The following is a 15,831-nucleotide window of genomic DNA, read 5'->3' on the forward strand; positions in this document are numbered from 1 at the left end:
CTATATCTTACAATCTCATACAATAAATTGCAAATAAGGCACTGCTAAAGGAAGCATATGATTTCTGCTGTTACAAGTGCCCTAGATTTCAACAGCAAAAACAGTCAGTAATATTTTACTGCAATAAATGAGAGGATAGTACCAAAGAGGAATTAATTTTTGAAATGTTCATGTTCTATAAATAAGGAGAAAATTTCAAATTAATAAATGAAAAGCATAATAAGTTTAAAAAGCAAAAGCAGGAAACTGGCTCAGAAGTTGCTAGCTTAAAATACACAAGCTGGCAAACAAACAAAGCAATGAAACACGTCAGAGGAACTGCTCAGAACTGCTGCTCCCAGTCTATATTTCAGTATAGCTGTTCTTTCACAGCACAAAATTTTCAGGGTATTAGCCAACAGGGCAGAAACCCCAAATATTTTACAGAAAATGAGTTATATTTATACACAATCAAGTAAGGTCTTGTTTTAGAGAGATTTTTTTTATGAGTCATTCCTAAAAGCATTTGCTAAATTCCCTGATGCCCCCACAAAAGAGACATAGTGCAAGCAAGTCTGAATGAAGTGAAGAATGTAAATTTTTTAAACATATTATGAAAGACTTTATTCCTCTCCCCATGGACCAAAAAAGAATCCCAAATAAATACTCTGCCTTTGAAATAAATGACTACTGACAACCTTTGAAGCAAGGGTATGCTCATGTTTCCCTTCTAAATTTATGGTCAGAAGCAATGCAGGGATTGACACGTTAGGGCAAGGTGCTGCTCCCACGACACCTTCCCTGATGACCACCCAACAGTACCAGGTGTCACTCTGGCTCATCTGGGCGAGCAGTGGCTTCCCTGCACAAACCCACTCCACAACAGCACAGCTCCCAGGAGGCATCAGAATCAATATAAACCTTTGGGTTTGGATATTGGGAGTCAAGAAAAGTGGTTCCTGAACCTTTTGTAAGGGAACTGCCAAACCCGGGGCACAACAGAAGAAAGAACAAATGAAAATAAAATCCCAAGGAAACAAACAAAACTCAAAACCCACAGCCTTGGCTAGAAAAATGTATAAATTATCATTATGCTTGAGACAAATTTCCTTTTCTTTCACTCCCAATGTAGATGTATCATCAGTGCCTTTGAGCAACCTGCATAAAGGCCCTAACCAGGCTGCAGAAGCAGTGGTCAATGACCCCTGCTGAATCTGAGTATAAGCATGATTTCAGAATTCCTATTCTGTTTCTCACCTCACTTCATATCTTAGTTTTCCTTTATATATCTATATAACAAAAAAATATTAGTAGAATATTAATAAGGCCATCCAGAGCTGTCCTCTGCAATGTGAGGATGACAAAATGGCTGGATTTCCATTGCCTTACATTTGGGAAGGTTTTCCACGATTGCATAAACCTCTTTGTTTAAACAAACAAACAAAACAAAACAAAACAAAATAAACAGGTTAAAAAAAATAGAAACAGAACTTTTTACACAAAATATATCAAATAAACTATAGCTTGTGGACTTGGCTTCTGATCCTTGGGTCTGCCAGTAATTTAATTCGTAACACAAAGAAATATGTGAACACTTATCAATTGATCCTTTGTTGTCTTACTTCAGCAATAAAGAACTCACCAGAAATATCCTTTCAAGCTGATCTTGAATGTCTTTCATTCCTGGAAAAGCAGCGACCCCTTGAATCATTTCTACAAAGATACAACCCACTCCCCTACAGAAGGAAAAAAAATAAAGACAAGGTTAGAAAGATTTCTTATAGACCAAAAAGCCAACAACAATGCTTTTGTATCCTTTACCAGCATTTATTTTTATTTTTTTTAATTGATGCCAGGCAGAAGGACAGGCATGTGCATTTGCTAAAATCAGTGTATAGAAATGAACACTTCTCAGGTGTTTGAAGAAAGGTGTAGAGGTAGCAGGAATATGGTTGGTGGGTGTTGAGACTAATAAAGGTACAGCTGCTGATTTCTGCATTAATGCTTCCCAAGCAGAATAGTCATGCCCCCAAAGAAACTCTGGAGATGTGGGAATGGCAGTGAGAGAGCATCCTTGGGAGAAACTGAATGGGGACAGACCAATGACAGGGAAGCACACTTAGCATAGGAGGAGAATCTGGGAAAAGGTGAGTCAAAAGGAAAAGAGCTTACAGCCACTGAACTTAGCTACTGCCCAAAGGCTGGTAACTTGAGGGATGTACTTGCTTGGACTTTCTTCTTCCCTCTTCCAGCATAAATGAAAGAAGCTCAAAGCCCATAGCTGCTGACCCCATTCCCCAGAAGCTCTGGCTGAGAGGTCCTGCAATGGGCTGAGAAGCCATGGACTCCCTCCTCTCCCCACAACAGCCACCTTCTTTTTATCTCCTGTCCTTGGTTTCCACTCAACATCCTTCACACGAGTCCCCCTCATCCCACTGAATTAAGCCAGTGGCAGAAGTACTGGGAAGTCAGACAGTAAAAATATCTGAGGCACACTAACTACAGCACAAAGAATGCATTCTCAAAGGTTGAAGAAAGCTTCTGTGACTCTATCTCAAATTCCAGATAACCTGTAAACTTCCTGCATCTCAAAAGGAAAGCAAATTACAAACTTGTATCTTTTCTGGATGAAAACAGCTCAAGAGTTGCTTGTTCCCTCAGCAAAAATAATGTTATGAGAAAACATTCCTCTTGGCTATCAATAAGATGCAGAATTTGATTATATACTTCAACTTCTTCAATTACATTTTTCTGCATACATTTTTCTACAACTTTCATATGCAAACACCCACATATGCTGTACAACCATGTCTGTGTAAGCAACCACACAAAACCACTCTTCACTCAAAGTAATAACATGTTTAAATCCCCAAAACGTATATCAAAATGAGCTAAGAATTTGCAACACTAACTACAGCACCAACTCCCTTTAAAAGTGAGTTTTGTTTCTGTGACAGATCCCAGCAATAACCTCTAATTTAACTTTGTGTTTAGAAGTAAATTATTTGGACTGTAGTAATTACATACCTTTTCATTGCTTATGCATCATGATGATGCATTCAGAAAGAAGCGTTTTATTTTGGGATTTGTGTTCATATATTGGTGAGGAAGTGGTTCTAGAATAAAACAACTTAATGAAAACAGGTTGCACATTTTCATTAACGCTGGAGCTGAGTACTTAAAGACACCACTTAACTAAAAGTATCAGTAAATGACCTGTGCTTTACTCATCTCTCAGGCTTTGAAAAATACCCAATAATGAAACAATTTTACATTCCAGTACAATGAAGGTTGATAGTCAAATTTTTTAAGAAGAAAATTAGATATAATTCACCATTTTCTAATTCTACAACCCAGAGCATAGATATATTAAGTAAAGTTTCTCGTTGACATAGAAAAGTGGAAGAAAACTTTGGAAAGCATAGTTGCAGTCAAATTTTAGAATAAATCAGGTGTTTATAAAAGAGAGGTTAAAATCTATGTTCCATATGCTTCTGCTGGTTACCAAATGAACTGAATTGATTAAACTGCCATTCATCATTTAGTCTGGTTAGTGCTTCATTAGGCACAGATAGGCACAATATATCTTAGTCAAATACTTATAAACAGTACCAGCATCTCAGGCAAGGAAAAACTCAAGATTCTAGCCAGGAGCCATTTATTCAAGATGAGCAATAAAACTATTGAACTCAGACTAAAAAAAAGAGGACCATGGTTCTATTCTTGCAACCAGAAAACAGGCATTTGATTAAACTGGCATATCACTTGAGAGCATATACAAATCTGCAGAGAATCTTCATCTAGCTTTTTAAAAAGGAACGTGGTAAGGGCAGCAGGAAGATTTTGTCAAATTTTGTATTGTTTCACTTTATTTATAAATTTGTTCACTTTTAGTGGTTCTGACACAAGTATAAGCAAAACAATCAAGTAAGAACAGCAAACAAAACTGAAGAAAAATTTCCTGCTTGGAAAGAAAATCCTATTATATGTCTTGGACTCTTGTGTAGCCTAGTATTCCATTTAGTCACAAGCTGAAATAAAAGAGTACTGGAGTTAAACAAACACCTAATACAAAAATCAAAAGAGTATTATAATCATTGGGGAAAGAAATATAAGCAACCTTCAAGATTTGAGCTGGAAGACTGCTATTCCCTTCAGCCCACTTGAAAATTAAGCTTATGATCGGTTTCAAAGGTTATGGCACTCAGCACCATAAGTCAATAGAAAGAGAAGTTTAAATGAATACTAAAAAAAGGGGTAATAGTCATACAGCAAAAGTATGACATTGAACTAGGAAATGGATAGGAAAGACCCAGAAAGCTTCGACAGCAATAAAGGCTTGAAGATGGCTGGATGATGTTTCAGATGGCATAGTGGTACTGGTGAATTTTAGGATCACAGTAAGTAGAAACTTGAGTCTGTTATAGGATCCCTGCTTTGCAAACTGTAATTGCACACACTGCAAACAGGAAAAGAAAGCCTCTACAAGGCCCTGACATTTTGCCTTGTTTTTGTAGACCTCACAAACTTTTAAACAGTTTAGAGATGTTCTTGAACAAAGAAAAACTATTATCATGACAGAAGAACTGGGTTTTGAGGAAAATTTAAGAAAATTATGTCATTCTTGGCTACAAGAAAACCCAAGGGACAAGGGAGAATGTGATGACTCTGTATTTAAAATTATGCAAAATGAAGGACAGGGAAGAACTGATTTGGATTTTAATGGTTGCCAGAATGGTTAAGCAGATCCAAAACAGTATAACTAGAAATAGCAGAATGCCTTTAGGAAATAGAATTTTTAAGGTGAGTGCTAGGGAAATTAGCACAATTAGTAATTGTGCTATAGCGCAGCCTCCCAATGGACTTGAAGCCCAGTTACAGTCATGTAAAACCAGACAAGCTGAAATACTTCAAGAATATTCTTCAGGAAACAGACTTGCATTAACAGTGGAGTGGATAAGATGATCTCATGCATCACTCCCAGCTCTAGTTTCTATGATGCAAAGATTACTACTGAAAATATGAAATATAAGCTTTATGGTGCATGCATCTCCAAGGGTGTGTTATTTAGGTAAATTTGTGCACATTCAGCATACAATGACATTTTCAGGAAGCACTTATAAATAATTTTTGACAAAAGAATATTACCTTAACAAGTTTTGGTGTATTCAGTTTGGATTTTCTACTATCTTTATAGGACTTCTGAGTTTGGATAAATAAGCCAAATGCAATGCTGTTCTGCAATATTGTTCAGACATCTTTCCAATGCAATGGCATAGGATAAACTTGTAAAGTAAAAGTGACAGCCATTTAATGCTGAAATGGGTGGTTTACTTTCTGATGACAAAATGCATGACTAAACCTATTGATATATTGATGAGACCGTACCATCTAATATTGCTCTCCTATTGTCCTGCTTAATTTCCTGGGACTCTGGCTGTCACTGTAACAGCCTTATACAGAGTAAGAGTTACTAGCACAGCTGAATGGCTTCTCTTGCATTTGAATTGGCATAGTAAATGAGCCTGTAAAAATGAAGTTGAACGCCTCAGGAACTTCCATTTTTTTTTTTTTTTTTTTTTTTTTTTTTTTTTTTTTTTTTTTTTTTTTTTCGCCTGCACAGCTTTTATAATTCAGAAGGGTATTCCCTTAAAATTAACTTGCTTACTGGTGGATTGGTTTTATGTGTTTGGCTTAGGGACTCACATTCCTGTCTCTGTGTGACAAAGATCCTTATTACTACAAGAATCTCCGGCATATCTGTACTTTAACACTGTAAAACAAACAACCCCCCCGCCTTTTGGTAAGCCTTGGTAAGGCATAATGTATAAAAGATTATAAGGGATGGTTCCTCCAGTTAATATGATGACTTTTCTTGATGGAGCCATAAAAGAGAGTACAGACACATTCCGGAATGAGGACCTGTTTCCAATTCAAGTTTTAGTTTATACTTAAGTATATAGAGATCCTATATCCTTATTATATATGTTTTAAAGTGTTGAATATTCTGCCTTGAACAGATCTGCTTTGTATCAGGCTCAGTGCAGGTGATAATATTCATCATGTCCTCTGCAGTGAAAACCTGTGCTGGGTGTTCACATAATATTTTTGTCTGGTCATTAAGCCTGTTTTCTGTGTGCAGGGTTTGGTTCCAGAGGGGGAAGGCATTTTATGAAAGCCAAGTAATTCCTTTTAGCAATGCCCCTGGGGAGATTTCTGAAATTCAAAGGAACAACAGAGTTTCCATTCAAGCTTCCCAAACTACACACTGTTTGTAATGTTAAATATATCAGAATTAAAAAGCAAACAGAGAAACAAATAAAAACACAAACAAAACCCCACAGAACCTACAAATACTCGCCTTCAAAATCCCGCTGCTTTACTTTTTTATGGATTTGTCAACAAAATGTAATATTGGAGCATCTTCCATAAAATCTTAGTAATATACACGTTGTAAGGGCAAAGAGATTTTTATGTTAGCTCTGATTTATTCAGGAAAAAAATGGCCATGTTTCTTTATTCTCCTGCTTATAAACACAACAATGAAAACAAATTTTGGGGAAAGGGAATCTAAAGTAAGGGACTTTTTTCTCCTTAGCTGACTTACTTATTAAAAATCTGATTTATTTCTACTTATTATTAAAAATCTGATTTATTTCTACTGCGGCATACTGCTGGAATACCCACAAATGCTGAAGTTGGTTAGAATTTGTCTTTCATGACCATTATTCTTTGATATATAAGAAATAACATCTAGTGGACGATACAGTCTGATAAAAATATATGCCAGTAAGGCAAATAGCAGTTCTCACATGAGAAGCAATGAGTGAATCAAAATTTCCCTTTCATGATGACAATGTAACATTAAAATTTGTGCAGGAAGCATATGCAATGAATGAAAACTAATTTACTTGAGAGCATGATAGCTCAAGGTATTTCTTTACTGTCAGACTTCAAGCAATTGTAATTACAAGAGAATAGAGGGGTCATGTTCTTGCATGTGTCACTGAATACCTAGAAATAAAAGCTCCAGAATTTTTTTTTTCATTCTAGCAATGCTCAGTTTCTCTATTAAGAAACACTGTATTCATGAAGGATTAAAATCTACATGATCCCTTCTTGTGGGATTCTTTCTATTGGACTCACTCGTTCTGTAAAAGCAGAGTCAAAATAAACTTGAGAAAATACTCAGACTTGAGCAAAATTTTGCCAGGAGACACTTCCTTGTTGAACATGAACTTCCTGGTTTTCTTTTCTGCATCCAGATATTTTTATAATGTACTTTCCTTACACACATGAAACGTATTTCTAGCAATAAAAAAGTAACAGCAAACCTGATGTTGCAAATGGATAAAAAGTAGTTTTCAGATAGGAACTGAAATGTGCTTCCCCTCACTACAGACCCTGACAGTTCCTTGCTTCCTCACACACAGCATTTCTATGAATCTGAACCTATAGAATTTTCCAATCAAAAGCTAATTCAGTTGATAAAACTTTTGAAGAACCCACTGACAGCAAGAGAAATTTAATTAACAATACTTTTATAGTTACTGCAATATTACCTTAATACCGTAATCCTACACATTAGCATTTCTTTGGAGTGAAAGTCATAATCCTGAGGAACATCAAGGGCAAAAGAGCTAATTTTCCCTATTTCCCTGTTCCCTCTCTCAGGCCCCAAGAAATATTTCTTCAAGGCATACTGGGACTACTGCTCTCACTTTTCTCTCACTGCAAACCATTTACAGGAGAAACAGGAAAAAGATGCAATGACCCCCGTGTAAAAAACATAATTTGGTACATTTGTGTCTAAGACAAAATCCATTTTTATGTAATAAATGTCTTAATTATGGTTGCAGGTCTTCATTGGTCAAATATTCACGAAGGCATGCATGGAATTATAGTGAGCACTCAAATCCACACTCATAGCAGGCTATGTGTGAAAAGTGGTTTGTTCCCACATACCATTTACTTTTCTAATAATAGGACAGAGAAACTCAGTATGAACAGGTTTCCCTAAATTAAGCTCAGATTTGAAATAATGTATAACAACCCAGATGTAACAAAGTTAAATAAGTTATTTAAGAAGCAATTTTCTAATATTTTACTGGACTAGTTTTAATTTGTTTCTGCCTCAGTACTAAACATAGGTGGTGCTACTTAATAAAAGTGAATTTAAAATATATCCTAGCCCATAACTGCTTAGGTTACTTGTACTGTGACTAAGAGCATATTTTTTTCATAAACAAAACAACAGAATATGCAAAATAAATGCCAGCTGTTAGCAAACACAGTTTAAAGCCAGCTGCACTTCAAAGTAAAATATCCCTAGTGACTTCTTGATGTAAGCAACCCAGATGTAGCAGCAGCACATGCATTACCAGAATCAAATGGATTTAACAGCCTGTTTAAATTGCTTCATTTAGTAATATACTCTTCCTGTAAGGAACAAATAGAATAGGTTAATTTAGGGGGTTTTTTTCCCCTAAGTCTCTGTGTTACTTGTATATGGGTTTTAGTAATCCATAAACCTTTATGTGTTGAAGCCTATTTTCCTTGCATTGACTTTCAAAGGACTGTAAAATTCAAGGATTAGGACAAGTTACACCAGAGGCAATGCAAAACCATTTTCCTAGCTACTAGTAAGTCCTCATCTAGAGGGAAAAAAAAAAAAAAAAGCTATATCAAAGGTTATCACAACTCTTTGATGCAGTTGTGGGTAGTATAATACATTCACATAATGCTGCTGTATTAAACACTGTGAGCAGTAAATCACCAAGCCCGACACACTGATTTCCATCACCAGCCTGACACCACTATTGCATGTACATCTTCATTAATATTATTTTTTTGCCAGTGGCTATTTAAAAAAGAATGCAGGAGAATGTAACATTGCGTGTGGATCATTAGCTTTTAGTTACTATTCTAATTCTCTACACCAGCAAATGAAGTGTAAAAATAGCCCACAGCCTCTGCCACCTGCTTCCCAGCCACTGCCCAGTGGTTAATATTTGGACTCTTTTTTCATGCAGCTGGTCCTCTACTCTGTGGGAGCCTCACTTTCTGCTCCCGGGGAACCACCATGAAATGTCATTTATCATGGCTATAGAAAAAGCCCTGTGTCTTTAATTTTTTCTTCTTTTCTCTAAATACAGGAAACAGCTGTGCTTTCTACCTTAACATTATTTAAATATTTAGTGAAGTGGCTGCCTAGTTTTGTCATCATGTAGATCATCAATAATGACACGGGAGAGCACACACTATCTGCCATAAGGACATAATGCCAGTAATTGCATAAAAATGCTAATGCTACAAACACACTTTTGATAACAAATTACCAAATTATCTTGGAATCTGATGGTAGACAGGTTTCTCCGTGTCTCCCTTCCTCCCACTCTGGGAAGCCACTAAATGGCTTTAATGTAATTACGGCTCAGCTCTGTACAACCAGTGTGTCAGCAGAGCCCCAAGGCTGCCTGTGCTCCAGCGGAGCTCACTGTCAGATGTGCCAAGCAAGCACAAGTGACCTCGGCACGCAGCTACACCTCTCGCAATCAAACTGCAAGTGCTGTCTCAGACAACCCAGCAAAAGTAAAAATCTGAAGCAGTTCTGTCACACACAGTACACATCTGCTCTCGTCTGATTTCAGATGTGGCAGAGGCTGAGCCCCTGCACAAATTGCTGCCATGTGAAAGGAGCTGTATTACTCGGTCCCTTTTTCCGAAGCCCTTCACAGTTCCACAGTTTGTACAGGGCAGAAAAAACATTGTAAGGGCTACAAATTGAGTAAAAGAGGAATATGACATTGTTTTTCACTTGATACAGAACACACCACCTCTGATCCCTGAGCACCTGGATTTTTTTTAGGCCTTTATAAAATGCTCTGTGCAAAAGATCATCATTTTTTTCATATCACTGAAAATGTAACTATTGTTTTCTTCCCCAACACTCAAGTCATTTTTATCAGAAAACAAAATAATGACCTGGATTGCTGAAGTAGCATTTTAAGTCCTTCCTTGATCTTCCCTGCTGCCCATGTAAATTGAATATAAACATATGATTATGAAGGATATGCTCAATCTGCAGGTATAGTAATTTTTGAACCCTTTTAATTAGCTACATTAGTTAATCTTTATTACAGGAACACCACATATTTTGATTGGACCTTCTAATAGCTCTTTTACTAAAATCATCATGGAGGGAATGTTAAAATATCTATTTTTGACAAGCTATTGAACTTTGGAGAGAACCATTTTTATTTGTGGAAAAAATTTCAGCAATGACAAAAAATTTTCTAAATTCCTTTTTTCAGTTTCACAGTGCAATGTTTGTTAAATTGAGAAAAGTTAGAAAAATTAATTTCCAATGTTACTTTTAACTAAAAAAAAAGCATTTTAAAGTGCTTTTTGAGCAGTTTGCCCTATTAAAGCATTAAAAATTTTCTTTAGCTGTTTCTGTATATTCTCTGTAATTTACAAGTTGACTCATGTATGTGCAGACATGCATGAATATGTGTGACTCAAGAACTGAACGAATGGAGAGGGAACTATGAGAAGATGAACAGAAAGGACCGTTTATCTCTCCCAGCTACTTCCATCTTCTGAGTCAATTTTCTTGCCTCACCCCCAGCAATCTGAGCTTTTTACTGAGGGCGTCCGAGGCATTACTTGGAAAAGAGGTGATTGTAAAACATCGGGAGCAGATGGGCTGCAGAGATTGTATGCAACCTCTGAAGACACCGGGTTGAACCGGATATTTAGGAAAACAGGACAGTTTCAGGATAGATGAGAAACTGACATGTAGAAGGAAATTATTTTAGACCTGTGAAGTAGAGAACAGTCTGAGGAAAACCAGACAACTGATATGGAAGATGCTGCCTTTGCCTCCCTGGCACACTCACAGTGTTCACATTTCGAGTTTTCTCGCTGTCCCTTTCTTACCTCTTGGTTCACCTTCCCTTAGAGCTCAAGGAACTGCAGCAGCCAGCACCCAGGTATACTAAGCAATTAGATATTCTAGTATTTATACTCTGTAACCCCTCCACACGAAACAACCCTGTGATTTCTAAATCATGTCCCCAGGAGTCAAGATTTTTAGGAAAACCTAAGATTTCACCCCACAATCTCTGATTTCAGCTACAGGACTAAATATAACCTCATGTTTAGTTCCCTTTCCCAGGGAAAAAAAAAAAAAAAAAAAAAAAAAAAAAAAATCCTGCTAGGTCTTCAGTTTCAATATTACACTGCAAGATTACCTTAAAAATATTATTCACGCACCATATGAAAACACAAGGTGCTTTTAACCTTACCTTACAGTTACCTCTAGATTTTAATATAATCATAATTCTAACTTTGGTTTGCCTGTATTAAAGGAAAATATTTCAGTGAACTGCAAAAATATGATTGTATTTTTCTGAAAATTCCTCAGTATAATTTTTTTCTCGATTGAGTTATAAAGGTTTAAGAAGTCAAACATACATTAAAAAAAATGAAACCAACCAATCAACCAAAAAAACCCCTCAAAGTAAACAACCAACCAAACAAAACAAAACCCAAACATATTCCAGAGCATCTTCCTTTCTTTGTAAGGAAGAGGAGGCTTTTTTCATATTTCAGAATTTGTACAAATTACAGAGATTCTATCACCTCAAAATTATTATTACAGAATAAACGAAGAAACTCCAGCTTGGTTTTTGACAGTCAAAAAAACAAATACCTTCCTTGTTTATTGTTCAACACAGGACTAAATGATATTATCAAAAACGAGCAAGGTGATATATATTGTACAAATCAAACTACCCTTCTAAACCTGCAAGTCTAAATAAAATCTGTTGGTTTGAAAGAAAACTATTCAATGATACTGCTACCAAGTACAGTAGATTAAGAATAGAGGTTTTATGTCCACAACCAGAGAATTCTGGTTTTCTCCTTGCTATAGGTGGTCATGGTGAAAGCCTTTCTTTTGCAAAACAAGTGTCATGTCATGTCATCGTGAAACACAAAGAAATCACACGCAGACAAGAGATTTCTGCAGAGGTTCTTCTGATCCAGCTTCCAGCTGAAAGGGCGGAGAGAAGAGACCCCTTTGTTTATTCTTTTACTTTTATACATTTGTGGGTCTAGCAGAAGATTGGCTTTTTGGGGTTTCCACCCCTCAGCCTTAGTGGCCAGACCAATTGTCAGTTACAATTGTTTTCAGGTTAGAAATATGCAAACAAAGGACAAAGAATGAAAAACAAAGGATTTGTTTATATTACATCTGTGGGAAAGGTAGAAAACTGCTCTAATATTCTACAGTAACTAAAAGATCTGACTCCATTTATGAAAATCAAAAGGCTAATAAAGAAACTCAGAATAACCAGGGTAACATTGTCATATGAAAATACCACATTGAGACTACAAAAGTCAGACTAAAGTCTCTTTCAAAGCACCAATGGGTGCTGTGTCAACAGCTGGCAGCAGCTGCCAGCCAGTGGGGTGGCAGGAGGGGATTCCTTTAGGGAGATACTGCATGAACCACACATATCACTACACATATTTTCTTTAACCTGCACCAATGATCTCACTACATATTTGGTTTACATGTCTAAAAAAACCTAAAAAAAGCTAAAGCATCTACATAGAGCCTTTTCATCTACACTTACCACATGTCAAGGCAGGTGGAATATTCTGTTGATCCCAGAAGGACATCTGGAGGCCTGTACCATAGGGTTACCACTTCATTGGAATATGTATGACTAGGAACTGATTTAGCTCTCGCAAGACCTGTAGGGAAAACACAAATAAATTCATATAAACAAAGCAAAGAAACAGTTTGCTGTACAGTTACAGTCTAAAAGGATATAAGGGCAAGTATCACGTTATGTGACAGGCACATTGCAGGAGTATTTTTCTTCTAGAACTGGAGTATTTTACTTAATGGTAGCATCTATCATTAAGTACCTGGTTAAACAGAGCTGTGAATATTATGAAGGGATAATAAAATATGCTTTTCATAATGACAACCACAGGCCCAGGAGAGATGCAAAGACATACTGTGGTATACCTAAATAAAAGCCAAATAAATGAAGATTTTAATTGCCATTAACTGCTCATCCTGAGGCATGAATAACCTTCCATTTCAGAGTTATTTAGAAAAAGAAAATGAAAAGGAAACTCCCAGACAAATGATGTCACAAATGAGATTTGGCTTCTTAGGGAAGCCTAGGAAACCTTCAACAGCTTACACTGCAAAGCCCAGCCTGCTTATTCAAGTTTGAAATAAGTTTGAAAGCTGTAGATACACTTACACATTACCATTGAAATAAATATTAATATTGCAGCAATACAGCAGGAAATGGTATGTGAAAAATTCCTCTCCCTCAATTGTGTATTGGCAGTGGTCCAGTTTTAGAAATAATTTCAATAAAATCTGTGGCCTAGAAAAGATGTAATATTTACAATAATTGCCTTTTCAGCTTGTCAGTCATTTAAAATAATTCAGATGCTACACAATCTATGTAAAATAGAGATCATCATATGCTAAACTGAGAAGTTTACAAGTATGCTTTCCCTACAGAGGACTCTCTCCTGCAGAAAATGGAAAAAGATCTACAGGGTTATCGTGACTCTTCCTATCATGGGCCTGTAAATGCTTTTTCTAAGTTTTCTGATCCTAGCTACTGCCTTGAGAACATCCACTTCCTTGCTGGGAACACTGGACATGCACAAGTAATGGAAATCAGGAGAACACAGTACTGGGTGCTTCTTTGTGTCTTCCTGAACTACTGATTTTGTTTTCAGAAAACATCTGGATTTACTACAACAAAAGGTCATGTTTTAGATCTCACAGAGACAAAGAAGCAAAGTCATACACTCAGAAATAAGCAACGTGAGAATTCCTGAAAGAGTGCAGAAGAGAGTCCTTTGCCCTCTTCTTCTTAACACACTAGAAAAGCTGTTTATGAACATTTACTGTCAGTGAATGTATCTCCATAGCAATGATGGCCAGTCTTGCGAGCAGATTGCATTATCAACTGATTACAGCAATTAGGCCAGTGTCAGGGAATAATTTGAATTGTATGTAATGATCTCGTCTTTTAAAAATCACATTTGAAACATGAATACCTGTTTTTTAAATTTGCAGACCTCCATTTCTTTAAGGTTTGTGCACCTGTCCATCAGCTCCATGAACAATTTGGCTTACAAAGACAACTCAGGGTTGGCCAGGCACAGCCCCAAAGAGGAGAGGTCACATCATATGTTCCACATTGTCTCTGCCTCCAGATTAAGGTTTTTTCTTCTCGGAGATCAGAAATCACCAACAGCTGTAACTGTTGGGCAGTTCTTTTGGGACACACAACCATTAACAAGCTTGAATTTCTGTGCATCTCTATTCCATGTGACTAAACTGAAACAGTATTCCCTGAATTTGTGGATATGGACCTACTACTATTAAGCAATATAAAAATTTTGAAAGGATTTGAGATGGTGAATGGTTCCATCCTTTTTGCCTGAGCCCTCCTCATTAGTCTTGTCTGAGGAAGACTGTATTTGTTTATAAATTCTACACTTCTACCAAAGTTTCATAGGACAAGAGGCATAATCAAGCAGGGGAAAGGCTTCTTGAAGAAGCTACATCATGTATTTTGAGGAAAACTGTCAAAAAACTTTGGAGCTTGTGGGATTTTCGCGACACAAAGCCATTGATCCACACATTCCAGAAATCTCCCATGTAGGGATGAATACCCAACCTGCCATACCAGAAATCATGTTGCAAATAATAACACCATAACCATTCTTGCCAGCCGGCTTCTGGAACTTTACAAGGAGGGAGCTTCGCAGGTGTTAATAGTCAGCCCAAACACACCTTTCCTCCTCTCCTGCAACCAATCAGCATGGAACCAGTCCTCCCTTCCTGCTCGGAATGGTACCCATGCTGTTTCCTCTATATTCTGCTTCTAAATCTCCTCCACCTCTAATCCATTCCAGGTTAAAGAAAATCCATTTTGGGCCATTATACAGCCTGCTGGACAACTGTTTTTCTTTAATCTGTTCTTCACTCCCAAAACACTATGAAAGTTTCATTTGATGTTGGCTGCTGGCACCTGGTTTCTCAGTTATAAGAGAATCATTAATGGAACTGAGAAACATTTAAACAAAATCTTAATTTGTAAAAGCAAGCTGAGGCCATACATTGGTGTCAGACAGCACCAGGTTAAGAGGTGCTCTAGTTTAAGTTGTGGCCAACTGGTTTTCTAGCTGGTGACTGCTTTGAAAAGTAAATGGAAAAATCGAAAGCAGGAGTGAACAGCTAAGGGAAATACCTAGAAAAGCTAAAATTTGGCAGGAGAAAATTTGGCACAGTCCCACTGTTCAGTCACTCACTCCCCTTGTGCAGGACTGGCAGGACCTGAATCAGGCTAATGCCTCAGAGGAACTGCTTTCTCACAGGGAGGGAGCAACCTTTGCTTTTTCTGAATAATTCTCTGCTCTGCATAAAGAATGCATTTAGCAATCATAAACACTTTCATTCAAAATTAAGGCAATTTTGTCTCATCGCACATGAGATATGAGAAAAATACTCTCATCTTTCAGATATATTTACAATCTAAAAAGAACGCTATCAAAATACATATGTGAAACACCAAGATACTACATTTCTTGTTTTGATGGTCCAGATGCAAATAGATGACAGTTACCAATTTTTTTTTCAGCTAACCTTCTGCAAGAAAACTTGCTACATATTTTATACCCCTTTGCACATCCAAATACGCTTACTCATGCAAAATTTATTTAAGCACATCCTTCAGCTGAAAGAAAACTGAAGGGTAGGATTAATTAGCACAGCATGTTCGATCACCTTCTTTAAGG

At 36.9% G+C, this 15,831-nt stretch overlaps 1 protein-coding gene across 7 annotated transcripts in view; it reads right to left on the reverse strand.

Moving 5' to 3' along the window:
* CDK14 (cyclin dependent kinase 14) overlaps nucleotides 1-15,831 on the reverse strand; it is a 349,244-nt gene that overhangs the window by 154,610 nt on the left and 178,803 nt on the right. For all 7 annotated transcript variants that reach the window (XM_040088080.2, XM_040088088.2, XM_040088063.1 and 4 more), the window contains 2 exons: nucleotides 12,624-12,744; nucleotides 1,622-1,715 (listed from right to left, as the gene is read on the reverse strand). In XM_040088080.2, coding sequence (XP_039944014.1) covers nucleotides 1,622-1,715; nucleotides 12,624-12,744 — 215 coding nt within the window. The remainder of the gene's footprint in view (nucleotides 1-1,621; nucleotides 1,716-12,623; nucleotides 12,745-15,831) is intronic.

This window comes from Hirundo rustica, chromosome 1, assembly GCF_015227805.2.
Source record: "Hirundo rustica isolate bHirRus1 chromosome 1, bHirRus1.pri.v3, whole genome shotgun sequence".
NCBI lineage: Eukaryota > Metazoa > Chordata > Aves > Passeriformes > Hirundinidae > Hirundo > Hirundo rustica.